Source organism: Sus scrofa, chromosome 7, assembly GCF_000003025.6.
Source record: "Sus scrofa isolate TJ Tabasco breed Duroc chromosome 7, Sscrofa11.1, whole genome shotgun sequence".
Lineage (NCBI taxonomy): Eukaryota > Metazoa > Chordata > Mammalia > Artiodactyla > Suidae > Sus > Sus scrofa.
The window spans coordinates 23,371,143-23,397,005 of NC_010449.5; the positions used below are offsets into that span (position 1 = coordinate 23,371,143).

General features: G+C 53.9%; 1 protein-coding gene across 25 annotated transcripts; it reads left to right on the plus strand.

Moving 5' to 3' along the window:
* On the plus strand, nucleotides 216-20,443 carry DDR1 (discoidin domain receptor tyrosine kinase 1). 25 transcript variants are annotated; one of them, XM_013977595.2, is made up of 21 exons: nucleotides 4,576-4,830; nucleotides 5,014-5,086; nucleotides 6,057-6,227; nucleotides 6,667-6,863; nucleotides 9,288-9,420; nucleotides 9,511-9,613; nucleotides 9,821-10,049; nucleotides 11,709-11,856; nucleotides 12,109-12,217; nucleotides 12,692-12,878; nucleotides 12,987-13,233; nucleotides 13,787-13,882; nucleotides 13,996-14,147; nucleotides 15,028-15,193; nucleotides 15,889-15,999; nucleotides 17,020-17,264; nucleotides 17,438-17,565; nucleotides 17,779-17,994; nucleotides 18,421-18,655; nucleotides 19,165-19,314; nucleotides 19,430-20,443. In XM_013977595.2, exons 3-21 carry the CDS (start codon nucleotides 6,221-6,223, stop codon nucleotides 19,568-19,570), a joined length of 3,000 nt encoding a protein of 999 aa, XP_013833049.1. In that variant the 5' UTR covers nucleotides 4,576-4,830; nucleotides 5,014-5,086; nucleotides 6,057-6,220; the 3' UTR covers nucleotides 19,571-20,443.

Genomic DNA, 25,863 nt, shown 5'->3' on the forward strand with positions numbered 1-25,863 from the left:
GACTATAAAGGAAAGGGTGAGGATTTATGACAGATTCCTAGAGCTGGAGAAACAATGATAGCTAAGACCCTCCAGTCCATCTTTGACTTTGGGGTCAAAAGAACTCGGGTTTGAATTTGTGATCTGCCAGTTGCTGTGTGTGTCTGTTACTTGACTTCTCTGGCCCTCAGTTTCTGCCCCTGTAAAAGTGGGTATATCTCAAAATGCCACATCACAGAGCTGTGGTAAGGGCCACATGAGGTGCTGAGGACAGAGCTGGCACTTAGCAAGGCTCAGTAATCAGCACTCTTATCAGGAAGAGGCCAAGGATTGCTGAGAATGCCACAGGCTTTGCCAAAGGATGACAGAAAACAGAAATCCAAGATTCTGTCTATAAATAAAAGGTTTCTGCTAAGTGACTATCAGAATATTTCACTCTAATGAGTCCCGCAGCTACCCCAAGCTTCGCCAAGCTTCCTCGAAGCCTTTCTCTTTTCTTCCTGCCTTTTTGCCCCTCCAGCACCCTTCTCCCAGCCTCCACACCCAGCCTCCAATCTCCTTCCCTCCAGGCTTTCACTTTCCCCAGTGATTACTGCAGCGTTGGTCACCTGTGCAGCCAGCGCCCCCCAGTGGCCCTCCTGTTCATTTCGGGGAATATGGCTGACAAAAGACTGATGAAAGGTGGGGTTTCCAAGGAGGGGAGGACTCAAGAGGCTCAAGCCTTTGCCTAGTCCAGACCCTAAGGGAGACTTTCTGGAGCTCCCTCTAAGCCCCTTCACCTCGAAGAGTGAAGCAGAATCTTGAAGTCCTAAGTGGGAAGCAGCAACTTGTCAAAGATCTAAGGCAAGTTACAACCTCTCTGGGCCTGGTTCCCTTTTTATGAAGAGCCCTACCCCAGCTACCTCAGAGGCCCTGAGGAGACAACCAAATGATAGGCAAAAACCTGGGAGAATATCTAGCATGTCCACTGCTTTTCTGAAGGATCCCACCATTTCCTCAGGGTATTCCTGGCTGGGGGGCTGCAGGGGGAGTGGGGACTCCAGGTAGATATGGACAAGTTAAAGGTGGAATTAACTCCTCCCTCCCCCTCAGCCATGGCTGTGCACTGTGCATCCAACATGCTGCTGCCAGAAACCACTTTTAATTTAATACACATCTAATCATGCCATTTCCCAGCGCAAAAGTCCAAGGCCCTTCCTCTTCCCTTTCAGAGTAAACCAAACTATTAATGAGATCACCCCACCTCATTGTGCCTTTCTGGGGTTATTCTCCTGGACAGACTCTGTCCTCCAGTCATAGCTGCATTTCACATAATCGTGTTTATGTCTCCCTGCTATCATTCCCTCAGCTTCTTCAGCCAGGAATGGCCTTGCCTCAATTCTGCAAATCTTGTTTGACTTATGGCTCAGTTCAAGCTCCAACTCTTTCATGATGCTATCTATCCTTGCTCTTTCCTCCCCTCCACCTCAGGAGGACCTGGCCTGCCTCTCTCTTAGGTTCCCAAGGCCCCTTCCAGCTCTGACTATAGCAGAGATCACGCTATCTTCTGTGATTTTATACATACATATACAGATATATAAACACATACAATACACATATGCATATTAATACCTACACACACACGCAATGTATACATCTTGGCTCTCCCTCTAGACTGTAAATACTCAGAGGATGAGGACTGGATTGTGTTCCTCAGTGTATCCTTTATAGCTCTTACCATCAGAACCCTGTTCTGCACAAATCCTTCATAACCATGGAAAGAATTGGGAAGTGGAACTTGGGGACTTAAGTGACACATGAGAAAGCCACAGATGGAGATCATGCTAGTGGAGTTTGGATGGTCGCTTCCATCAATGGGGCCTGCATATCATCTCACATTATTATCCCAACAGACACCCGGGGCAGGTACTCTTATCTTCTTCTTACTGATGAGGGGACTGGACGCCACAGGGATGGTGATTGGCAGTTTCAATCCTAGCTTCTCAGAGGCAAAGCCTTGCTCTCTCTCCTCCCCTTTTAGTACTTTGCTTCCTCTCAGGTGAGGCCTTGTTACTGCTCCCTCCTGGCCCTACCCCTCTCCAAGTCTAATCAGCCTCCTTTGCTTTGGGGAGAATATTTTCCAAATCAAGAACTGGATTACATTGTTCGACGATGGTATTTGTACTTCACAGATAACAGGTAAGAATATGTTTGAAATTGGGATTACTATTGAAAACTGAGGGTGCCTTTTGGCCTTGGGTACCAGCTATGCTTTGGTATGGCTGGGGGAGGGGTGGCATTAACCGCATAATACTCTGAGGGCAGCCAAGTGGGACGCTGGAATTCTAGTCCTCCCAGAGTGCAAACCCTGGAGGAGGAAGTGAATTGCTGGGGATTCAGGAAGGGGGCCTCCAAAGGACCACTGTTAACTTCCTCTCCCACCTTGTGTCTGTCCCTCCTGCCTGAATCCTCCCCTCAACAGGACCAAATGCCTGCTGCCTCGGCTCTCAGCCATCACCAGCCGCTGCCGCTTTCTCCCTCGCTCCCTCCCTTCATCTCCCTTTGTCTGGGGTCTTTGTCTGTGGTCTACCCGTGGTTCAGTCCTCTGCCTTCCCTCCCTTTCTCCCCGGCCTGGCTGCTCCCTCCCTCTCTGCGGGGGCCGGGAGGCTCGGCCTGGGGAGCGGGCTGGGTTGCCATGGTCACGTCGTGGAAGCCAGCCGCAGCTGGCCCAGGCAGCTGCTCCGGGGCCCTCGATGGGCGGACAAAGCCAGGCAGCCTTGGCGGCCCCAGAGCTGGAACCCCAAAGGCCTGAGACTGGGGTGACTGGGACCCAGGAGAACCCTAAGCTGGAGGTGAGAGGGAGGAAGTCGGAGCTGAATGGGGAGGGCAGGAGTTGGGACTGGAGTTGGGCCCTCCCCTCACAGGGAGGGACCAGGTGGTCCAGGCTGGAGGTGTGGTGGGAGGAGAGGAGCGTGGATGGGCTGCCGCCAAGGAGAGGAAAGGAAGGATGGGGAGTAGAGAAGGCGCTGAGGTGTGGCAGAGGAGGTGCAGGCTAGGATGTTCCCAAGGGGAGCTCTGGGGCCTCTGTGCCCTGCCATCCAGAAGCAGGTCTGCTTCAGTCTTTGGAAGTGGGGCCTCTGTCCCCCCACCCACCCGTCTGTCCCTCAGTTGCCCCTTCCCTTCTCTTCTCCCCAGGCCCTTCGTTTCAATCCCTGTGCCCCTGTCTTCCTCTGGGTTTCATTCCAACCCCTTCTCTCCTTTGTCCCCTTGGCATGTGTCCCCCCCACCCTTTTCCTGTCTCCACTGCAGCTCACTCACTCCCCCAGCCCTTCTCCCCACACCGCAGGGCACCAACCTTTTGCTGTGCGCCCCTCTGTCTCCATCCTCCCTTTCCTCTCTGGTCCCCAGTTCCCCTCCGCCTCAGCTGCAGTTTTTGTCCCACCTAAGTTCCACAACCACAGGCCTATCTCCCTCCAGCCCCAGGCTGCCCATAGCTGAGCTCAGTCTCACCTTTCTTCCTGTGCTGCACCATCTCTTACTCCTCCTCCCACTCCTGGGCCTCAGTTTTCCACGTGGACTTGGTGGTATCAGGCCTGACTCCTACCCACCGCCTTGTCCACCCTTTACCACCCCCCCCCAAGTGGATTCCCACTCTCCCCAGCTGCTGACCCAGCCTGCTTGCCCCAGAGGCAGCTGTATCTCACAGGAAGGGGAGTGCAGCTTGTGTGGGGGCCCTTCTGGCTCATCGTCTCTCACTGGTCCCACTGGGCTTCCCCATAGTGGCCGAGTGGTCGCAGGCCTGATACTGCTCTCCTCAATGTGCCTCTCCTCACATTTTTTCATCTGTTCCTCCTCCTCTCCTTCCTGGGCAGCAGGAGGCCATTGGCTTGAAGAGGAGGGAAGCCCAGAATGGGAGGACTTGGACGGTGGGAAAGGTAGAGGGTCCTTTGGGGGCTCAGGAGGACGGGGAGGCTTCTGGAGTTGTGAGGGATTCAGGAGATGTGGGATGGGCTCTGGGGGCCATGGATGGGTGGGTTGATGGATACACTCCATCTTTGGTGCTACTCTGGGGGACTCTGGACGGCTGGTATTTCCCTCTCTGGCCCCTGAGAGTCTCGGCTCCGAGCCTCACATTCCAGCCGGCTCCAGCCCCTTTCTGCTGTCACTTGATTCCGTTGGGCCCCAGCCCTGCATCCCTCACACTCCTCCAGCTCTAGGCTTGGAAGAGGTGGGCATCACCGACTAGGAATTTCTCCTGGGGGAGAAGAGGGAGCAAAGGTTTCAGGATTCTATGGTTTCCTCTATTCTCCACAGTGGACCCCTCTGTCTGGCACCGCCATGCCACCTGGACGGGGTCAGCGTGGGCCCGGGGTGTGGTATGTCCCACTGGGGTGTGAGGGGCTGCGGCTACTGCCGCTTCCCTGAGGGGTCAGGCTGCAGCTCAGCCGGGCCGCCTGCCTGGAGCTCCCCCGGAGGACAGCCCCTAGAAGGAGGGGCGGAGAGTCCGCCCAGGTGAGGTTACTTGGGAAACCTTGGCCCCACCCCCATCCTGGCTCCGCCCCGGGCCCTGCCTCTTCGGGCCCAGATTTCCCAGCGATTGTCTCCGGTGGGGTAGGTGCAGCGGGGAACCCTGGGGGTTTGGTAGGAGGGAACGATGGGAAGAGGCAATTCTCAGAATGGCCCCGGGGCTGTTAGTGAGCCCCTTAGCAGTTATGGGGCCCTAGGGTTTGTGTGTTGACCCGCGGGTTGGAGTTCGTGCCCATACGTGCCTTGGCCTCTCCCAAGGGCCAGCCTCTTCCTGGTAGTGCTTTTGTGTACTAGTCTGGGACTTCGTGTTTTTTCTTGGGACTGTTGTCTGGGACTGCACGTAGGGTGAGTTTTTATCTATCTGCTGTGAGGTGCAAGGGGGCAGAGATCTGCAGTGGGGTGAGACCTTACCCTGTAGGTGACTGGCAGGTGTGGGGTGTGGAGAGAGGTGGTGGGGCCCAGGAAGGGCTGAGTGGGGTGGAATACCTCCTACCACAGCTCTTCTGTCCTGCTCACCTCACCCAGCAGCTCCCGGCTTGACTTGCAATCTCCCGCTGGATTTCATTACTCAGTCTCTGCATCCATCTTCTCTGAGTCTCCGGTATGGTTCCTTTTTGGCTGTGTGTGATTTTCTCTTTGCCTCTCTATCCTCCTCCTCCTCCCTACCACTCACCTTGTCCAAGCCTATCCTTGCCAGCAGTCGACCCTTCGACCCCACCAGGGCCAAGCTGGGCCTAGGGGAGGCCAGCCACGAGGAGGACTCCTGGGCTTCCAGCAGGGAGCACAACAGAACCCCGGGGCCGAGAGTCTGGACCCCAGGGTCCTTGAGAGGGCTGGGGAGGGCTTTGTGGAGTTATGAGGAGCAACTGGAGGGTGCAAGTGGAGAGGAAGAGGCTGGGAGAGAGGGGGCTGGCCCTTAGGCTGGGTTGGAGTGTAGGGGACCAGAGACTCAGAGGGTGCCCCAGAGAAGCAAATTTTGCTTGGTAGTCGGTGTATAAAGAGTGGGTCTAGGAGGCCTGATTGGACAGGTGAGGCCTGTTCCCTTCCCCCATTCAAACTCCTGCTGCTGGACCGGGCACCAGGCCTGTGGGAACCTGCTGCTTCCCTGTGCCCTGGGGCTGCTCCCCTTCACCTCCCTCTCCAGGAACTGAGCCCAGAAAAAAACGGGAGTAGGGAGGGGGGCCATCCCCTCATGGGGCCAGAGAGTGTGGGAGGCCGGGAGCGGGTCTGGGTCCGCAGCTTGTCCCTGGGGCCCCAGCTTCTCCAGTTCTTCTTTGTGGGTATCCTGGGAGTGGGCTGCGGGTGAGTGGAGGGGGATGGGCACGCAGCGCGGTTACCTGGGGGAGTCCCGGGCGCGCGGGGGAATGCGGGGTGGCGGGGCGGGGCGGAGAGGAGCGCAGGGCCCCGGAGGGCGGTGCTGGGCGTGGGAGCAGCGGGGACATCTCGGCCCGGGAGGGGGAAGGGAGGGCAGAGGCCCGGGCGCGCGGCGAGCAGGCGGAGGGGGGAGCGGGGAAGGGGAGGCGGCGCCTGGGCCTGAGCCGCCCCAGCCCTGGCTCCTCTCCCCGGAACAGGCCCCCGACAGCTGCTCTCGGGAGCCGCCTCCCGACACCCGAGCCCCGCCGGCGCCTCCCGCTCCCGGCTCTTGGCTCCCTCCGCCTCCCCCTCCCCGCGCCCCGTCGCCGCCACCGAGGAGGCCCCACTCGGGGTCCAACGCTGGGGTCTGCCGCGAAGAGCGATGAGAGGTAGGGAGAGCGGCCGGAGGACCCCTGCGGGGCGGAGGGGCGAGGGCGGCAGCTAGGTGGCCGAAAAACGAGGGCCTGGCAGGGAGGCAGGATGTTCCCCGGGCTGGACTTGGTTGTCCAGCGCTCGGTATGTGTCTATTCACTTCCCCAAGGCTCTGGCTCACTGTCTGAAAATGAGGGGAACCCCTTGACCTCTGAGAAAGCGTATTCTAGCCTTGAGGAAGGACCCCCTTTACCCGGTATGGAGGAAATGAACCCTAGGAAGACAGGTGCTCATATGTGTTCCCAATGAATCATCTCCTGACCTCCTGGAGAAGCGGGTCTGCCTTCCCACCTGGCCAGTCCCTGCAGGCATCTGCTAACTGTTACGTTTCCACCGGGGCAGCCTGGCCTCAGCCCAGCAGAAAGAGGACATGATGCCCTGATTTGCCATTGACAGCCGCTTATCCACGCTGGATGGTCAGTTGGTTCCACCAGGAGTTACTGTCATTGCCCAGTGAGCACCATCGTCAGTGTCCCTCCTCTGCCACCTCCTCTCCAGTCTTCACTCACAGGTCCCCTGCTGGCTGGACATTTCAGCACCTCCATCCCAGCCAGAGTCTGGTGCTCAGACTCACTGTGGCCAAGGGCACACAGGTGTGTCCAGAATTTAGTAGTACAGTGGAGACAGGTGACAGCTGAGCATTTGGGAAAATAGAGAGATGGCTCTTCTTATTGTCACTCTAGGCCACCCAAGTTTCCTTCCTCTCCCTACTCTTTTGTCTTCCCTTTGGCTTGGTCACCTTGAGTAATAGGGGATGGGCTCCAGTTCTCTCGGGATCCTGTGCCTGAGGACCTGAGTGTCTGTGTCTCACACTGTCCTCTGATCATAGGAGCATGTCTGTCATTTCATGTTCACAGGTGTCTGAAAATAGCTATTCACTAAGTGATGGGATTGAACTTGAAAGAATGCTGAGGTATGGATGGCACTGATGTGTGTGTGAGTGCCTGTTTGCCCTGGCTGGGGGTCTGTCTATGTGTAATGGATTTAAGAGCATGTCACATGTGAATGTCTGTCTCTGAAAGCCTGTGAGGCAGGGTTGTGTGTATTTGCACGTGCACACAAACATGTGTGTGTGTGTGTGTGTGTGTGTGTGTGTGTGTATGCCCAAATGCTACATCTAGCCCCAGTGTTTACAACTGGCTCTGGAAGTTCTTGTGTCTGACCATGAGTGCTGAGTGTGTGTGTGGGGGGGAGTGGGGTGTAGAGTGTGGGGATGTGTACAGAGCTGTGTGGGTGTCATCTGGGTTGGGGAGTGGGGGCAGGAGAAGCCCTTAAGGGCTTGTGGCAGAGTGTTCCAGCCCCTGGCTTGTAATTGGTTGCAGTGGAGCAGAGTTAGAGTAGGTCTTCTGGGCCTGTCCTTGGTGTTTCTGACCCAGTGGAGAGAAATGGGGTAACTTGGTGTCAGAAAACAGATTGCCCCAGACGTCTCTCTGTGCGTTTCTCTGCTTGGCTCTGTGCCGTGTGCTTAGAAGCCTGCTCTGTTTACCTCTTGCTTTGTGTTTCTTGCCCTGTCTCCCCCTGCCTTCTATCCTCTGCCTGTCTTTGTATCTCTGCCCCGGGCTCCTCTTGCTCTGTCTGGCTCTGATGACTCATCTGGGATAGGCATGAAGGTTACTCAGGGGAACAAGGGCCCTGCTGTTCCCGGGAGAGGTGGGGGTGGAGAGCAGCACCCAGGAATCCCAGGCTGGCTGCCTGGGGCTCTGGCAGCCTGCTCCCCTGTGCCTGCTCGTGGACTTCCAAGGGACCAGGCATGATGCTTCTGGTTCCAGCTCTCCTTTGATACCCAGGTCCCCCCACAACTCAGTCAACCCCCTCAGCTGCTGCTTTGGAGCTGTGGGGTCTCAGCTGCCTCTTACATTCCTGCCCTGGAGCATTATGGGAGCAGCTGGAGGACAAAAGGATGGGGGAGTATCCCCCATACTCCTCCTACCTCCTGGGGTGACCTGGCTTCCCTGTCTTTAGGCCCGCCCTCATCTCCAAGGCAACTCAGCCTTTTCCTCAGCCCTGGGCTCTTTCTTCAGAAATTGGGAACTGGGGATAGCAGGGTCTTAGGAAGGGAAGGCATAGCAGGGAGAGGGGATGGGATGCTTTGGACCTGATGACAGAAGGGGTAAGGGTGTGAAGGGTGGCCCTAGGGGTCCCCAAGGATTCCAGGGCCTGGAGGACTCAGTGAAGACCTCTGTTGGGAAGAGGACTGGTCAGGACTGCTTTTCCTGAGGCTGGGGAGGGTAGATACCTAGGTTCATAAGAACTAGTCGTTGGGAGTTCCCGTCGTGGCGCAGTGGTTAATGAATCTGACTAGGAACCATGAGGTTGCGGGTTCGATCACTGGCCTTGCTCAGTGGGTTAACGATCTGGCGTTGCGTGAGCTGTGGTGTAGGTTGCAGACGCGGCTCGGATCCCGCGTTGCTGTGGCTCTGGCGTAGGCCGGTGGCTACAGCTCCGATTAGACCCCTAGCCTGGGAACCTCCATATGCCACGGGAGTGGCCCAAAGAAATAGCAAAAAAAGAAAAAAAAAAAAAAAAAAAAAAAAAAAAACTAGTCGTTGGAATGGTTTTGCGGGGAGGTGGGGCAGGGAGGGGCGGCAAGCTGCCTGGGCACCAGTGAAGAAGAGTGAGGATTCTCAAGCTTTAATAGGCACAGATAACCTGGAGATTGTGTTAAAATGCAGATTCTGATTCAGCAGGTCCAGGGTGGGACCTGAGATTCTGCATTTCTCCCAAGTGCCCAGATGTTACTGAGGCTACTGGGTCAGGAACCAGAAGGGCTATAGAGAACATTGAGATTGGAAGGTGCTGGGTTCCCCCACTTCTCTTAGAATTAAGTTCCTAGGTGGGGAGGGGACCAGAGTTCAGCTCAGTCTTTGGCACATGGGAAACAGTCTAAAAATTATCCCAATTATCACTGCAATTATCCCAAAGCAGCCCATTCTATTTGTCTCTTGTTGGCTGTGACTCAGTTTCCCTGATTGCCCTTTAACTTACTCCCCCCCCAATACCCCTTATGTTCCCTGCAGAGATGCTGCCCCCACCCCCTTAGGCCCGAGGGAATAGGAGCTATGGGGCCAAGGGCCCTCTCATCTCTACTGCTACTGCTGCTGCTCTTGGTGGCAACGGGAGATGCTGACATGAAGGGACATTTTGACCCTGGTGAGGAGACTGGCTCTTGGGTCCCTGAGGGATGGGGCTTGGGAGACCGAGTCAGGAGCCATGACCCTCTGTATGCCTGTGTTCACCCAGCCAAGTGCCGCTATGCCTTGGGCATGCAGGACCGGACCATCCCAGATGGTGACATCTCTGCCTCCAGCTCCTGGTCAGACTCCACTGCGGCTCGCCACAGCAGGTATCTGGCATACCTGGGGCTGCCCCAGAGGGAGCACCTGGGGCCTCCACTCACCCTTCCAACTCTCTGCCCAAGCCAAGAGGCTTATGAGAGGGCCAATGCCAATAAAACCCCCACAGTACTGGGCGGGGGCAAGGGACTTTAAATACTGGAGACTGAGGCAGACCTCAGGCCAGGTGTTCCCTGTGACCTCCTGCCTCCTCCCAGGCTGGAAAGCAGTGACGGAGATGGGGCATGGTGCCCTGCAGGGCCAGTGTTTCCCAAGGAGGAGGAATACCTGCAGGTGGACTTGCGGCGGCTGCACCTGGTGGCGCTGGTGGGCACCCAGGGGAGGCACGCGGGGGGCCTGGGCAAGGAATTCTCCCCCAGCTACCGGCTGCGTTATTCCCGAGACGGCCTCCGCTGGATGGACTGGAGGGACCGCTGGGGCCAGGAGGTAAGGCTGGCAGGGGCAGCGCCCAGGGAAGGCTGGCTCTGCTCTCCCCTCCAGCTGTACTGCCTATGCACTGATGACTTGTAATGTCTCCCCTCTCCAGCCCAGGCACCCCCCTGAGCTCCAGCTAGTGTTGCAGACCTGACCACTCTCCACCTAGATGTCTAATGGGCATCTCAAACTTCCATAAACTTCTCAAGCTGAACTTGAGTCCCATTCCCACCCTAAACCTGTTCCTCCCCCAGCATTCCCCAGCAAGTGGTACTGCCGTATGTCCAGTTGCTTAGGCCAAAGCTAAGATGATATCCTTGATTCCTTTTTTTCTCTCACCTTCTACTTCCAAAGCATTATTTAGCGTAATTTAGCAAGGCCAGGCTGTTCTAGCTCCATGATGTTTCCTGAATCCAACCCCTTCTTACCACTTCTACCTCTATGGCCCTAGGCTGGGCCCCTACCAGCTTAGATCAGTGCAGCAGTCACCAAACTGTTCTCCCAGTTTCTTTCTTTCTTTCTTTTTTTTTTTTTTTTTTTTTTTTTTTTTGGCCTTTTTAGGGCCAAACCCACAGCATATGGAACTTCCCAGGCTAGGGGATGAATTGGAGCTGTAGCTGCCAGCCTACACCATAGCCACAGCAACACGAGATCCAAGCCATATCTGCGACCTACACCACAGCTCACGGCAACGCTGGATTCTTAACCCACTGAGCGAGGCCAAGGATCGAACCTGCATCTTCATGGATCCTAGTCGGGTTCGTTACCACTGAGCCACAATGGGAACTCCCTAGCTTCTTTCTCTCCTGAAGTTAAATCTCCACCTGGAGGCTATATCCAGGGTACTGGAGAAAATGCAAATCTGATGCCTCACACCTGGCTCACAGCCCTCTGCTGGCTTTCCTTGCTGCCAGAACAAAAGCTGAGCTCCTTCCTCAGTACAGAGGCTTAGCTTGTGTTGGCTCCTGTCCACTTCCCTTACTCCTCTCACTCTAACCGGAGCCATGCTGCTTTTCTCACTGTTCCTGGAATAAGCTAGGGCTCCAGACACTTTCACTTGCTGTTCTTGGTGCCTGGAAAGCTCCTCCTCTAGCTGTCCACAGGCGCTTCCTCTCTCCATTCAATTCTCCCCCAAGATGTCACCTCCTCAGGAAACCTTTTCTGACTCCCCACTTCCCGCTGCTCTGGCCCCACATGCTGCCTCTTGTTTCTCCTACTGGACTCTCAGTCCCACTGGAGGGACTGATGCTCACCACCGAAAATGTGCCTGCCTGGGCAGAGTGGGCGCTCAGCCAGCATCTGCTGAGTGAACAGAGGGATCAGGGTGAAGGAAGAGGGGAACCCAGAGCAGAGGTGCAGAGCCTAGAGGGACTGGGCAGAATCGAATCTGGGAACAGGGGAATGAATAGCTTAGAGACAAGTGGGTGGAGCCAGGCAAGGGGTAGGAGAGCTAATGCTGGAGGTCAGGACAGCCATCAGGCTGAGAGAGGAGTCAGAGGGCTTTGCTGCAGCCCTTTGGCATACAAATGCCTGCCTGTATCGCACAGCCCTGGGTACTCAGTGCCACCTTTCCTGCATCTCTTTGTGGCCTAGGGAGCAGCTAGGGGCTGGGAAGTTAGATCCTATTCGGAGCCCTCTCCACCCATCCACTTCCTGCATCCTGCTCCACAGGTGATCTTAGGTAATGAGGATCCTGGGGGAGTGGTGCTGAAGGACCTTGGACCCCCCATGGTGGCCCGAATGGTTCGCTTCTATCCCCGGGCGGACCGAGTCATGAGCGTCTGTCTGCGGGTGGAGCTCTATGGCTGCCTCTGGAAGGGTGAGTTGTTCAGACCCCTGAGGATCCCTTCCTGTCCTGGGGACTGGGAAGTGGGGACAGCAGGGAGGGGCGTTCAGGATCCTCCTTCTCCTGTTGGGAAGCTATCACTCTGAGTAACAAGGGGACTTGCCTCCTCTGTGCCAGCAGCCTACGGAGGGATATGAGAAAGGGGCCTGAAAGCCATTCAGGCCCAATGCAGGGGTGGGGGATGGAGGCTCCGTGCCCCTAACACCCCTCCTTCCCCTGCCCCAGATGGACTCCTGTCTTACACGGCCCCTGTGGGGCAGACGATGTACTTATCTGAGGCCGTGCACCTCAACGACTCCACCTATGATGGACACACCACGCACACCGTTGGCGGGTGAAAGAAGGGGCCCCACAGGACACGGAGCCTGGGATGGGAGGGTGGACGGAGTCGGGGGTATTGGTTAGTAATCTGTGCAGTGAGAGGGAAGAACTGTGGAGAGGGATGGCTTAGGTGGGGCCTCAAAGGACAGGACCAGGATTGAGGGGCAGCAAGGCGACCACTATCTCATATGACACTTGGTGCAAATTAGAAAAAGGCATGCCTCTGCTAAGACACTTTTATCTGTTGGAAATTGTCACAATAAACACGCACGTCATAGGTTGAGTGGTGCCCCTTGGAGGCAGTGCCTTTGCGCAGCATGTGACTGCAGGTGCCCTGGACGGTCCTGGGTGGGGGAAACGGAGCTGCGTGAGGTTGGGCTGGGAGTGGGGTTGGCAGCCAGGCCACTGGCACAGGGTTGTAGAGCACCCAGATAGGTGACACTTGCTTCTCTTCCAACCTCCTCTTCCTCTACTCCCTCCTCTCCAGGCTGCAGTATGGAGGTCTAGGCCAGCTGGCAGATGGTGTGGTGGGGCTAGATGACTTTAGGAAGAGCCAGGAGCTGCGGGTCTGGCCAGGCTATGACTATGTGGGATGGAGCAATCACAGCTTCCCCAGCGGCTATGTGGAGATGGAGTTTGAGTTTGACCGACTGAGGGCCTTCCAGGCCATGCAGGTTAGTGCGTCCAGCTCCCAGGGAGGGCTCTGAGACCCGGGTGGGTGCCCTGGGCTGCTGCCTGGACTCTCCTGGCCTTGACCTCGTGTCCCTCCTCCTTCCCTCCAGGTCCACTGTAACAACATGCACACCTTGGGAGCTCGCCTGCCTGGTGGGGTGGAGTGTCGCTTCAAGCGGGGCCCTGCCATGGCCTGGGAGGGGGAGCCTGTGCGCCACGCCCTAGGGGGCAGCCTGGGGGACCCCAGAGCCCGGGCTGTGTCGGTGCCCCTGGGCGGCCGTGTGGGCCGCTTTCTTCAGTGCCGCTTCCTCTTTGCTGGGCCGTGGTTACTCTTCAGTGAAATCTCCTTCATCTCTGGTAAGCCCCTGGTCTCTGCCCTGTTCCCAGCCTCCGGGACTACCAACCCGTAGTGCCCCCAAATATCCACTCCTGTCCGTCACTCAGGAGACTTTCCAAGCAGGGGTGCCCCAGATAACCTGAACCCTTCCCTCTTGCCCACCCATCTCGGTCTTTCCTTTATGAGCCTGTCACTCGTGACTGACATTGAGCAGAATGACAGTGAGGTTGTTAAAATACTGAAATATTTCATGCTGGTTGAGAAACAGTCTCTTCTCTAAGCCTCCTGAAACCCAGAGTCCCCACCCTGGGCTCTCCCCAGGGGTCCTGCCTCTCCCTATGATCCAGCAACTAAAAGGTAAACATCCACCATAGCCACAACCCACCAGGACCTTCCAGGATCCTGTTTCCACCACCCATTCTGGCTGGTTGGGACATATACTGAGTATCAGCCCTGCTCCTAGAATTCTCCTCACCGAGAATAATAGAATTCCCTTGGTCCCATGTATGTGTATCCCTTTGGTTGTCTCTTCCTATGTGACTCCCTCTTCTCTTTTTTCTTCCTTCTCCTCAGATGTTGTGAATGACTCCTCCCTGGCTCTGGGGGGCACCTACCCACCAGCCCCCTGGTGGCCACCTGGCCCACCTCCCACCAACTTCAGCAGCTTGGGTGAGGCGCCCGAGGGCCCCTTCTGGCTGGGTGGGTCCTGCACCCCAGTCCTCCCTGGCCCCCATGGCTACGTGGGAAGCCTCCTGTGGTCCTGACCCTTCTGCCTCTGCCAGAGCTCGAGCCCAGGGGCCAGCAGCCCGTGGCCAAGGCTGAGGGAAGCCCAACTGCCATCCTCATCGGCTGCCTCGTGGCCATCATCCTGCTGCTGCTGCTCATCATCGCCCTCATGCTGTGGCGGCTGCACTGGCGCAGGCTCCTCAGCAAGGTGCGTGGTGTGGGGTGGGGACCCTGGGGCTGCTGGGGATGGGGCAGCTTGGGGAGGGCTGGGCAGGATGTGGGTATGGAGAGCGAGGCCCGCCTGTGTGAGGACTCCTGCATTAGTTAGGGTCCATAAGGGGCCACAGAGCACAGTCCGATGGGAATAATTAGAGGGGGGCTCAGTAAAGAGACTGTGTACAAAGGTGTGGGCAGGGTGTATGGAAATCATGAGGAGTGCGGTTCTACAGCCCTGGTCACCACAGAGCTGCTACCATCCCTGGCCTGCATGGTGAAAGGCAGGTACTGGAACCCAGGAGGAGCTAAGTATGTGAAGAGGGCCTGGGAGGGGCAGTGGACTCTGGTTCAGGGATGCAGCTCACCTGAGTCCATCCATCCCTCAGGGTGGGGCTGTGAGAATAAATACCTTGACCTCACTTCCTGCCTGCCCTCCCAACTCCTGCTGGGGGTCCTGTCTGGCCAACCCAGAGCCAGCCCATGAGGCAGTCCACGTCAGTCAAATTTTGGGGCCAAAGCCAGGTGGGAAAAAGTAGCAAGTGGAGCTAGAGGAGCAAGTGGGAGAAGTCCGGCAGAGCCCAAGCCCACATCTTTCAGGCAGGAGTCCAGTGGTGGTGGACTACTGCCTTCAAGTTGATAGTCATATAGACTGGTAGGATCTGGGTTGGAATCCCCTTGTGAGACATCAGGGAACTCACTTCAATGCTCTAGAGCCTGTGCTCCTTTACCTCTGAGATAGAGTTAAAAGTAGATGCAACTCTAGGACAGTTATGAGGACTGAAGGAGGGGACACAGGTACAGCAGTTAACAAAGAGCTGGGAGGTGTGTGCTAAGCAGTAGCTTACATCACGTTTCCCATTCTCCACAACAAGGCCGAGCGTCGGGTATTGGAAGAGGAGCTGACGGTTCATCTCTCTGTCCCTGGGGACACCATCCTCATCAACAACCGCCCAGGCTCTCGAGAGCCACCCCCTTACCAGGAGCCTCGGCCGCGTGGGAATCCACCCCACTCTGCTCCCAGTGTCCCCAACAGCTCTGGTAAGACCCGCCATGTTCCAGTCCCACCACCTCCTTCCTCTGCCTGTCTTAGTGTATCCTTTCCCCTCTCCTTTCCCCTGCCTTTCTTTGCCTGTCTTCCTCATGTTCTTATTTCTGTGTCTCTGGTCGGGGTGCTCTATATTACTCCATGTCTCCACCATAAAATCTCAGGAATTTCCCACATAATCATGTCATCCCATCACAATCCCCAGTGGGCTCATCCTGTTTCTGTGTCCCACACACATCCCTCTCTCTTCTCTGTTGTGCCCTCTCATTGTGTCTTCCTGGCTCGTCTCCTTTCTCCTAGACTCACCGTGTTCACTCCATCCATCTGTCCATTTTCTTATGTACATATATATCCATTCATCATTCATCTATACTCATCCATTTGTCCACCCATCATGTGTTTTCCCCTCCATCATCTATCCACACATTCATTATCCATCCATCTGTATCTATCCATTTGTCCATCCATCCATCCATTTTCCATTTATCCATCCAGCCATCCAACCATTCATAATCCACCATCACCTGCCTATCCGGTTATTCAGCACTTTCCAGATCCTTGTTTTATCCCTTCTGTTAGTACATCCATTCTCATCAGCTCCAGTCTTGCCCTGTTCTGTGTCTCCCTGTCTGTCTAGCCTTTAAGTCTCATCCCTTCCCCGTGTTTCCCCTCCTCCTTCTCCCGACAGCGTTGCTGCTCTCCAATCCAGCCTACCGTCTCCTTCTGGCCACTTACGCCCGCCCCCCTCGAGGCCCGGGCCCCCCCACACCCGCCTGGGCCAAACCCACCAACACCCAGGGTAAGCCCCTCTGCCCTAGGCTCTGCCAGACTCCCCACACCGGGGCAGGGAAAGCCCTCATACCTTGCACTCCCTCCTCTCCCTACTGTGGCCTCTTTTGCTCTCCTGAGCTCCTGAGGAAGCTCTTGTGCCCTTAGCTCTCCTCTGCTGCCGCTTGCTCCTTTTTAAGGCCTCCCCCTTGAGCTGCGGAGGAGAAAGCACCCTGGTTCTCGGCTCTGTCCCCCCTCCTCCTGTCCCACCGCATCTCTTTAGCTCTCCAGAGCCAGCGAGGAGGTTGCTGTGGTGGCTCCAGGCTCTTCTGTAACCCTCTCTTCACTCACCCCTCTCTCTAGAGCTGCAGGGAGGGCCTCTCCCCCATGTGTGTTCTCTCCGCTCATGCCCCTGCCCTTCCTGTCTGCTCCTCCTCTCCTCCATGTTGCCTTCTTATTGTCGCCCCGTCCCCAGGGCTGAGGGGACAGCTCTGCTTCCTCTCCTGTCTGTAGACTCCTTGTTGTGCAGGCTGTGAGGAACTGTTCTCCTCCCCTTCTCTGCTCTGTGTGCTCCTGTCTCTGCCTGTCTTGGAGCTTGGTGTGTTGGGTCAGGGGGCATTTGGGTAATAACCATGGCGGGGGGTGTGGGCAGAAGAGCTGTGTAAATGGGAGGGGCTGGACAAGGGTTTGGAAACAGAGGATGGCTAGGACCATCCTTCTTCTGATGGAGAGTTGAGGAATTCCACTTCCAGCCGAGACTTTCTTCATGGTCTTGGACTGTGCTGGGATCCTTAGAGAATAAGACTTTATGACATCAGCCATGTGCAAAGCTCTGGCTCCATGAAAGCTCTGTAATGATCACTCTTGCCCCACGGCAGCGCCTCCTCTGTTTGAGGCTGCTGGGCGGAAAACCAAGAGGATGGAAGGTAGACCCGGCTTCTTGCCCACCTGGGAGACGGGGGCCTCTGGGAGGCAGGGGTGTGGAGAACTGTGTCTCTCAGGGGCTGTTCCTGATGCCTTGTCCTGTCTTCTTTCCCCCTCACCCCTCTAGCCTACAGTGGGGACTATATGGAGCCTGAGAAGCCGGGTGCCCCACTTCTGCCCCCACCTCCCCAGAACAGCGTCCCCCATTATGCCGAGGCTGACATTGTCACCCTGCAGGGTGTCACGGGGGGCAACACCTATGCTGTGCCTGCACTGCCCCCAGGGGCAGCTGGGGATGGTCCCCCCAGAGTGGATTTCCCTCGGTCGAGGCTCCGTTTTAAGGAGAAGCTTGGCGAGGGCCAGTTTGGGGAGGTAAGTAGGATTCCCGCCTGGCTGTCAGTAGTGTCTATCTCTACCTGGGGCTCTGATGCCATGCCCACACATCCCTCTTGGGCAGGAACCTGTCATCTGTGACTGTTATTCCAACTCACCCTGTCACCACAGTGAACCTTGTCACCCCCTAGCAAATCACCTTCTTTCTCTAGGTGCATCTGTGTGAGGTAGAGAGCCCTCAAGATCTGGTCAGTCTTGATTTCCCTCTCAGTGTGCGCAAGGGACAGCCCTTGCTGGTAGCTGTCAAGATTCTACGGCCAGATGCCACCAAGAATGCCAGGTGAGGACCAGGGTGGTGTCTGGAAGAAGGGAGGGGAGGCTGTAAAGAGCGGGGAGCAATCTAGAGAGACACATGATGGAAACCAACAGAGGGGGAGTGTCTGGGGACTAGTGAGTCTGTGTGCACACGGGGGTGGGTGCTGGACCTCAGGGGCAGGAGGGAAGCCGCACGTCCGCCGCTCGGCATCCCGCCACCTCTTCCCTGTTTCTCCAGGAATGACTTCCTGAAAGAGGTGAAGATCATGTCGAGGCTAAAGGACCCAAACATCATCCGGCTCCTGGGCGTGTGTGTGCAGGATGACCCTCTCTGCATGATTACGGATTACATGGAGAATGGCGACCTCAACCAGTTCCTCAGTGCCCACCAGCTAGAGGACAAGGCGGCGGAGGGGGCCGGGGATGGGGAGGCAGCCCAGGGGCCCACCATCAGGTACCCAAGGAGGGAAGGGGGACCACGGGGTGGGCAGGCAGGAAGAGGCCCCAGGAGGGGGGCTGGGATGAGCCACAAGTGGCCATGTTCATCTAGAACTCCAGGGGAAGGAAGCCCGAGGTGACAACAGTCAGGGTGGTGAGAGGACTTGGACATGTCGAGACTTCCCTGTGCCCTCTCACCTTGCTGCCCCTGAGTCCACGGTGCAAAGCATAACAAAGCAGCAGCTCTCTGGGGTTAGATGAGCTGAAGAAAGGTTGAGTGGGCACTTACCCACTGGCCCCAACTGGGCTTTCCATTTTCACACCAAGAGGAGGGGTAACCTCGTCCTGGGGAGAGGGCTTGCCTTCATCTCCCAGGAATCTGTGAGGTGGGGACGAGTCTAGGGCTGCCCCAGTGACCTTCTGTTGTTGCTCCCATACTCAGCTATCCCATGCTGCTGCATGTGGCGGCCCAGATCGCCTCGGGCATGCGCTATCTGGCCACACTTAACTTTGTGCATCGGGACCTGGCCACAAGGAACTGCCTGGTCGGGGAAAATTTCACCATCAAAATTGCCGACTTTGGCATGAGCCGGAACCTCTATGCTGGGGATTATTACCGCGTGCAGGGCCGGGCGGTGCTGCCCATCCGGTGGATGGCCTGGGAGTGTATCCTCATGGTGAGAGGCCCTGCCACAGGCAGGCAGGGAGGGGAGGTTAGGGGAACACTGGCTGCCACTCAAAGCTCTGGGATCTCATTCAGTCACTTGCCTTCCCTGGACTGCATTTCCTCATCTCTAAAGTGAAGGTTTGGACCAATGCTCTATACGGGAGCTCAAGGGACTGGAGAAAGCAGGGAGGTATGGTGTGATGGGAAAGGGTCTTACAAGAGCGAGTGTGAGAGATGGAGTGAGGGCAGCAGAGAGCAAGAGAGATAAGGAGGCTAGAAACAGAAGGCAATGAGTTGGGAGTCAGGACCAGAAAATGGGGGAAGGATGGGTAGAAACGGGAAGCGGTGAGGACTAGAGCCAGAGAAGAGCAGCAGGCTTAGTGGGAGAGGGCCAGCTAAGGAGAGTGGAGTGCCGTGGCTGGGAGGAAGGCGGGAGGTGGGTGATGCTGGGTAGGGGAGCGGGGGGGTCTCTGTTGCCTGATGCCTTTCTCTGTCTCTGTTGCCTTATCCATGCACCAGGGGAAGTTCACGACCGCAAGTGACGTGTGGGCCTTTGGGGTGACCCTGTGGGAGGTGCTGATGCTCTGCAGGGCCCAGCCCTTTGGGCAGCTCACGGATGAGCAAGTGATCGAGAACGCGGGGGAGTTCTTCCGGGATCAGGGCCGGCAGGTCAGAGCAGAGAAGGGGGAAGATGAGGCCGGGGGTCCGGGAGGGCCAGAGCCTGTCATCTTGGGAACTAAAGAATATTTGCTCCCTGCCTTTCATCCACACTGCTACAATGTAGGTGTACCTGTCCCGGCCCCCAGCCTGCCCCCTGGGCCTGTATGAGCTGATGCTTCGGTGCTGGAGCCGGGAGCCTGAGCAGCGACCACCCTTTTCCCAGCTGCATCGGTTCCTGGCAGAAGATGCGCTCAACACAGTGTGAATCCAACACCCAGCTGTCCCTCCCGCAGGGAGGATTCAGGGGAGGCCAGCGGCACTAGACAAGAGGACCTAACAGCACCTCCACTCCATTCCCCTCCCGACCGCCCTTCACCTCTGGGAGAGGCAGTGTGGCTGCAGGTGGGCTGGGCCTGCCAGGGAGCCGACGCCCTCCCTTCCCCGGACATGCTCTCATGCCCACTTCCTGCTTCTTTCCTAGAAGTCCCTGCCGCCCACCCAGCTGGCCCTGTGGATGGGATCCTCTCTGACCTCCTCTAGCCATCCCTTGGGGGAGGGGAGGGGAAAATATAGGGCAGACACTGGACCTGGCCCACAGGAGCACCTGGGCCCCACTGGACAACACTGGTTCCTGGAGAAAAGGCTGTGGCCACCCCCACCCCCCACCCAGCCTCTCTGTCTCCGTCACACACTGGACCCCACTGGCTGAGAATTTGGGGAGTGAGGAGGACAAGAATGGGAGAAAGGGGTTCCCTTGTGCCTCCTCCTGGAACTGCCCTCAGCTTTGGCCTCTCTCTACTTCATCCTCTGAAAACACTGGACCTGGGGGTGATCCCTGCCCCCCACCCCCCAGCCTCCCCACTTCCCACCTGCCGTGTTGTAGCTAGAACTTCTCTAAGCCTGTATGTTTATGTGGAATAAGTATCGGGATTAGGGGGAAAGACAGAGCAACAGCCTGTGGCCCTGGGGTTGGAAATCTCTATCATAGCTGCCACACTGGTTTTTCTATAATCACTTGGGGTTTGTACATTTTTTTGGGGGGAGAGACACAGATTTTTACACTAATATATGGATCTAGCTCAATGCTATTTTAATCCCCTGCACTAGGCAGGTAATAATAAAGGTTGAGTTTTCCACAGCCGTGAGTGGATTTCTTTGGGTTTTGGTGAAATCTGCCTCCTGCACCCTCCCTAGCCCATTTCTTTTCTTTCTTCCCTTCTTTTTTCCTTCTTCTCCCCATTCCATTTCCTACTACGTGTTTTGTCTAGCAGAGTGTTCTGTTTCTGGACAAGTCAGGCCACTGCCTGTGGGGAACCCTGCAGGAGGCCTGGGGGAGCTTAACACTGTCTGACCTATGGACCCCTCTGGCAGTCTGGAGAGGTCTGTTGATTCCTCCTCAGAATTATGCTTTAAAGCCCATTAAAAAGTTATTACATATGTAATCAAAGAAATCAATTGAGAAGGTTTAGCAAAATGTTTTTTAAAATGATACAGTAACAAATGTGCTTCTTTTAAATATGTATAATAACAAAACCTAGCAGCAGGTGCAATAATTATTGACATTTTTCAAATAGTGAGCAACAATGTTCTGAGATTTCTATAACTGTATAGGATATGAAATAACTGTGATGTCTATTAGTGAGAAGTCACAGGTACTGCCAACAGTACTGGGGATTTTGCTCATGTTCCTACTTGGAGGAAATGCTAAATTTCACTTAGGGGTTACTGAAAAGAGGTGTAGTTTTTTTTTTTTTCTTGCGCAAGTTCTAGGAACTTCCTCCCTGCACCCCAGGGTCTGTATGTCCTAGGTGGAAAACTTCTTGATTAGCCTGGTCTGCTGTGCCAATAATAACCCAATAGGTGTGAATTGTTTGGGAACCAGAACCAAAAGCCTACTAGATCATCTCGGAGGCTTGGAAGGATGAGCCAAAACCACCAAGAGAACATTTAGCAAAGAGTTCAAATTTGGTTGGAAAGAAAAAAAAAATCAGTTGCAAGTATTAGAAAAGGCAGACCCATTTTGATGGCAGTTAGTGGGAAATAAAGACCCTGGGTCATAGATCTGAGTCCTGCTCGAACCTACATAAGTCAGACCACTGACCCACAATTTAAGACAAGCACTGACAGGACAGGAGTTTAGTGGCTAGAACCCAGAATGGTGAGCAAAAGAAGCCACAGCAGCAAAGCAAGAACTCCCAAATCTCTGCACTCAGAGCTCTTAAGCTCTAGACCTATGCAACCACTTAAGAGTTCATTTGAATTTCAGTCTCAGCATGTTCAAACCCGCTGCTTCCCCATGCTTCTCTGACTCAGTGAACGGCAGTTCAGATGCACAATCCAGAAACCTGGGGATCATCCTTGACACCCCTTTTCCCTTATTCTCACCTCTCAGGTCCAGTCTATCACCAAGCTTTGTTGACTTTGCTTCCCAAATTTCCCTTAAATTCCTAAATTCTGTCTCCTTTTTGCCTGGACCACTGCAGTAGTCTCCCAGGTTCTGTTCCTGGTCCTCCCTGGTTTGTTTTCACCTTATAGCCAGTGTGGTCTTGAAACACACAAATCTGACACCATTCCTTTATTTCACACCTTTGAGTGGCTTCCCATTGACCTTAGAATAAAGGACAAAATCTTCTTGGCCAAGTTTGCCCCCGCCCCTGCTCCCCTTACTGCACCACTGGTCTTTCCGTTCCTCCAATGGACCCAGTCCTTCCTGCCACATGGCCCTTGAAGCCTGCTGTTCCTCCATTTGGAACAGCCTTTGTCAACAAACTCCTGCTTGTCCTTCAGCAATCTTTCCTGACTTGCCTGACAGGTCAAATCCCTTCCTGATGCTCCCAGAGCACATGATTCTCTTCTTTGTAGCACTCACTATGATACGATTTACATGTTTTTTGTTTGCTTAGAAAATAACGATGATACTATTTACTGAGCACCCTCTATGAGTCAGGTACCATACTTATTACATATTATATCTTATTTAACACAAGAAATTATTGCTATTTCACAGAGAAGAAAACCTCTCTGAGGTTAGCATCCTGCCCAAGGCAGCAGAGCCAGGAAACAGAGAAGTGGGTGGAAAACAGGCCTTCAGCTCCTGGCTCTTTGTTCTTTCTCTCCAGAATGCTACATGAGAGGCGGAGGGGGAAGGGCTCTCCATTACCCATCGTAGGAAGTTTTCAAGCACATGCTGGATAGCCCTATGTTAGGGAGCTTGTTCCACAATCTCAGCAATGAGGAGCCCAGACTGATTTTCTTCCTGAAGGTCAGTTCCAGGAACTCCGCCTGCACTCAGCCTGACATCGGACACCTTGCATCCCTTGGAGCAGGGCTCTTTAAGAGAACTCTGCGATCATGGAACTGGTCTACATCTTTACTGTCCAACAGAGCCACTAGCCACATGTGGCTATTCAGCATCTGAAATGGGACTATGCGACACAGGACCTGAATTTAAATTTTTATTTTACTTAATTTTTTCTTTTTCTTTTGATTTTAGGGCCGAACCCATGGCATACGGAAGTTTCCAGGCTAGGGGTCAAATCGGAACTGTTGCTGCCAGTCTACACCACAGCCACAGCCATGTGGGATCTGAGTCTGCGACCTACACCACAGTTCAGGGCAATGCTGGAGTAAGGGCAGGGATTGAACCTGCAACCCCATGGATACTAGTCAGGTTTATTACCACTCAGCCCCAATGGGAACTCCTTAGTTAGTTTCCATTTAAATAGCCATAGGTGACTAACAGCTTCTGTTCTGGATAGTGTGGCCTTAGTTTTCCCTGCATTGTAGGGAACTGTGACTCTGCCTGCCCAGCTCCCCTTTGCTTGCTCTGGTTAAAACGAAGCATACGAAAATCATTATATAAAAAAATAAAATAAAAAAGTAAAAAAAAACCCTGTAAACCAACTATAATAAAAAAATAAGTCATTATATATAAAAAAAAAATTAAAAATGAAGCATATAGCCTATTTCAGTTTTACATGCACACAAAAACTTTCTTTTTTTTTGGCTGCACCTGGGGCATGTGGACGTTCCCAGGGCAAGGACTGAATCTTTGCCACAGCAGCTACCCAAGCTACTGCAGTGACAATGCTGGATCCTTAAACTGCTGTGCCAGAAGAAAACTACAAAAGCTTCTTATTTACAAAGATAGAATTGCACTAGGTATGCCATTTTGTAATCTGCCTTTCTCCCCCATGATAGGTGGTACATAGCTCAGGCCAGTATGCATACAGTGACTTCCTCTCCAAGTGTTGGCCAGTATTCTACATTGCAATGACCCACATTTTATCTAACCAACTCCCAGTCACAGACATTTGGACAGTTACCACATTGTTCTCATACTACAACAACAAACACACTTCAATAAACATCTTTGCATGTATATCTCCATACCCATGTGGGAGAATTTCAACATGCTATGTTCCTAATGGGGGAGTTGCTAGGTCAAAGGGAATCACATTAAAAGCACTGGTACACACCGTTAGAAAAATGTGCATCATGGCACAGCAGAAGCGAATCTGTCTATGAACCATGAGGTTACGGGTCCGATCCGTGGCCTTACTCAGTGGGTTAAGGATCTGGCATTGCCATGAACTCTGGTGTAGGTCACAGATGCAGCTTGGATCTGGTGTTGCTGTGGCTGTGGTGTAGCCCTGCGACTACAGCTCCAGATGCAGCTTGGATCTGGTGTTGCTGTGGCTGTGGTGTAGCCCTGCGGCTACAGCTTCGATTCGACCCCTAGCCTGGGAACCTCCATATGCCACAGGTGTGGCCCTAAAAAGCGAAAATAAATAAATAAATAAAAAGCATGCCTATGTTACCCTTCCACAAAAGTGTATGAGTATGGTTGTATGTGTGCATATACTGAGGCCAACATTGAAGCTGTCAGTCGTTACTATTAATGGGTTCTTCTATTTTGTTTTGTTTTGTTTTGTTTTGTTTTTGGTCTTTTTAGGCCCACACTGTGGCATATGCAACCTACACCACAGCTCAAGGCAATGCCAAATCCTTAATCTGCTGAGCAAAGCCAGGGATTGAACCTGCGTCCTCATGGATGCTAGTTGGGTTCACTAACCACTGAGCTACGACAGGAACTCCCCTTACTATTATTTGTTAATTGGGTATTTTACTCTTTCTTTCTTTCTTTCTTTCTTTCTTTCTTTCTTTCTTTCATCTTTTTGCCTTTTCTTGGGCTGCTCTCGCGGCATATGGAGGTTCCCAGGCTAGGGGTCCAATTGGAGCTGTAGCTGCACCACAGCCACAGCAACATGGGATCCGAGCCATGTCTGCAACCTACACCACAGCTCACGGCAATGCTGGATCCTTAACCCACTGAGCAAGGCCAGTGATCGAACCCGCAACCTCATGGTTCCTAGTCGGATTCGTTAACCACTGCGCCACGATGGGAACTCCTACTGTTTCTTTAATTTACTTTTCCTTAATTAAGAATGAAGTTGAGAGGTGCTGGGAAAACTGGACAGCCACATGGAAAAGAATGAAATTAGAAAACTCCCTAACACCATACACAAAAATAAACTCAAAATGGATTAAAGACCTAGATATAAGACCAGACACTATCAAACTCCTAGAGGAAGACATAGGCCAAACACTCTCTGACATAAATGACATCAACATCTTCTCAGATCCACCTATCAGAGTATTGACAACAAAAACAAAAATAAACAAATGGGACCTAATCAAACTTCAAAGTTTCTGCACAGCAAAGGAAACCCTAAACAACACAAAAAGACAACCCACAGAATGGGAGAAAATCTTTGCAAGTGAATCCACTGACAAGGGACTAATCTCCAAAATTTATAAACACCTTCTGCAGCTCCATACCAAAAAAACAAACCACCCCATCCAAAAATGGGCAGAAGATCTAAACAGACAGTTCTCCAAAGAAGACATACAGATGGCCAAGAAACACATGAAAAGATGTTCAACATCACTCATTATTAGAGAGATGCAAATCAAAACCACTCTGAGGTACCACCTGACACCAGCCAGAATGGCCATCATCCAAAAGTCTACAAACAATAAGTGCTGGAGAGGGTGTGGAGGAAAAGGAACACTAGTACACTGTTGGTGGGATTGTAAATTGGTGCAACCACTGTGGAAAGCAGTATGGAGATTCCTCAGAAAACTAAACATAGAACTACCATTTGATCCAGCAATCCCACTCCTGGGCATCTATCCAGAGAAAACCACGACTCGCAAAGACACATGTACTCCAGAGTTCATTGCAACACTATTTGCAATAGCCAAGACATGGAAACAACCTAAATGTCCATCGACAGAGGAGGGGATCAAGAAGATGTGGTACATATACACAGTGGAATATTACTCAGCCATTAAAAAGAATGAAATATCAGCATTTTTTGCAACATGAATGGACCTAGAAACTATCATGCTAAGTGAAGTCAGCCATACAATGAGACACCAACATCAAATGCTTTCACTGACATGTGGAATCTGAAAAAAGGACAGACTGAACTTTGAACAGATGCTGACTCACAGACATTGAAAAACTTATGGTCTCTGGAGGAGACAGTTTGG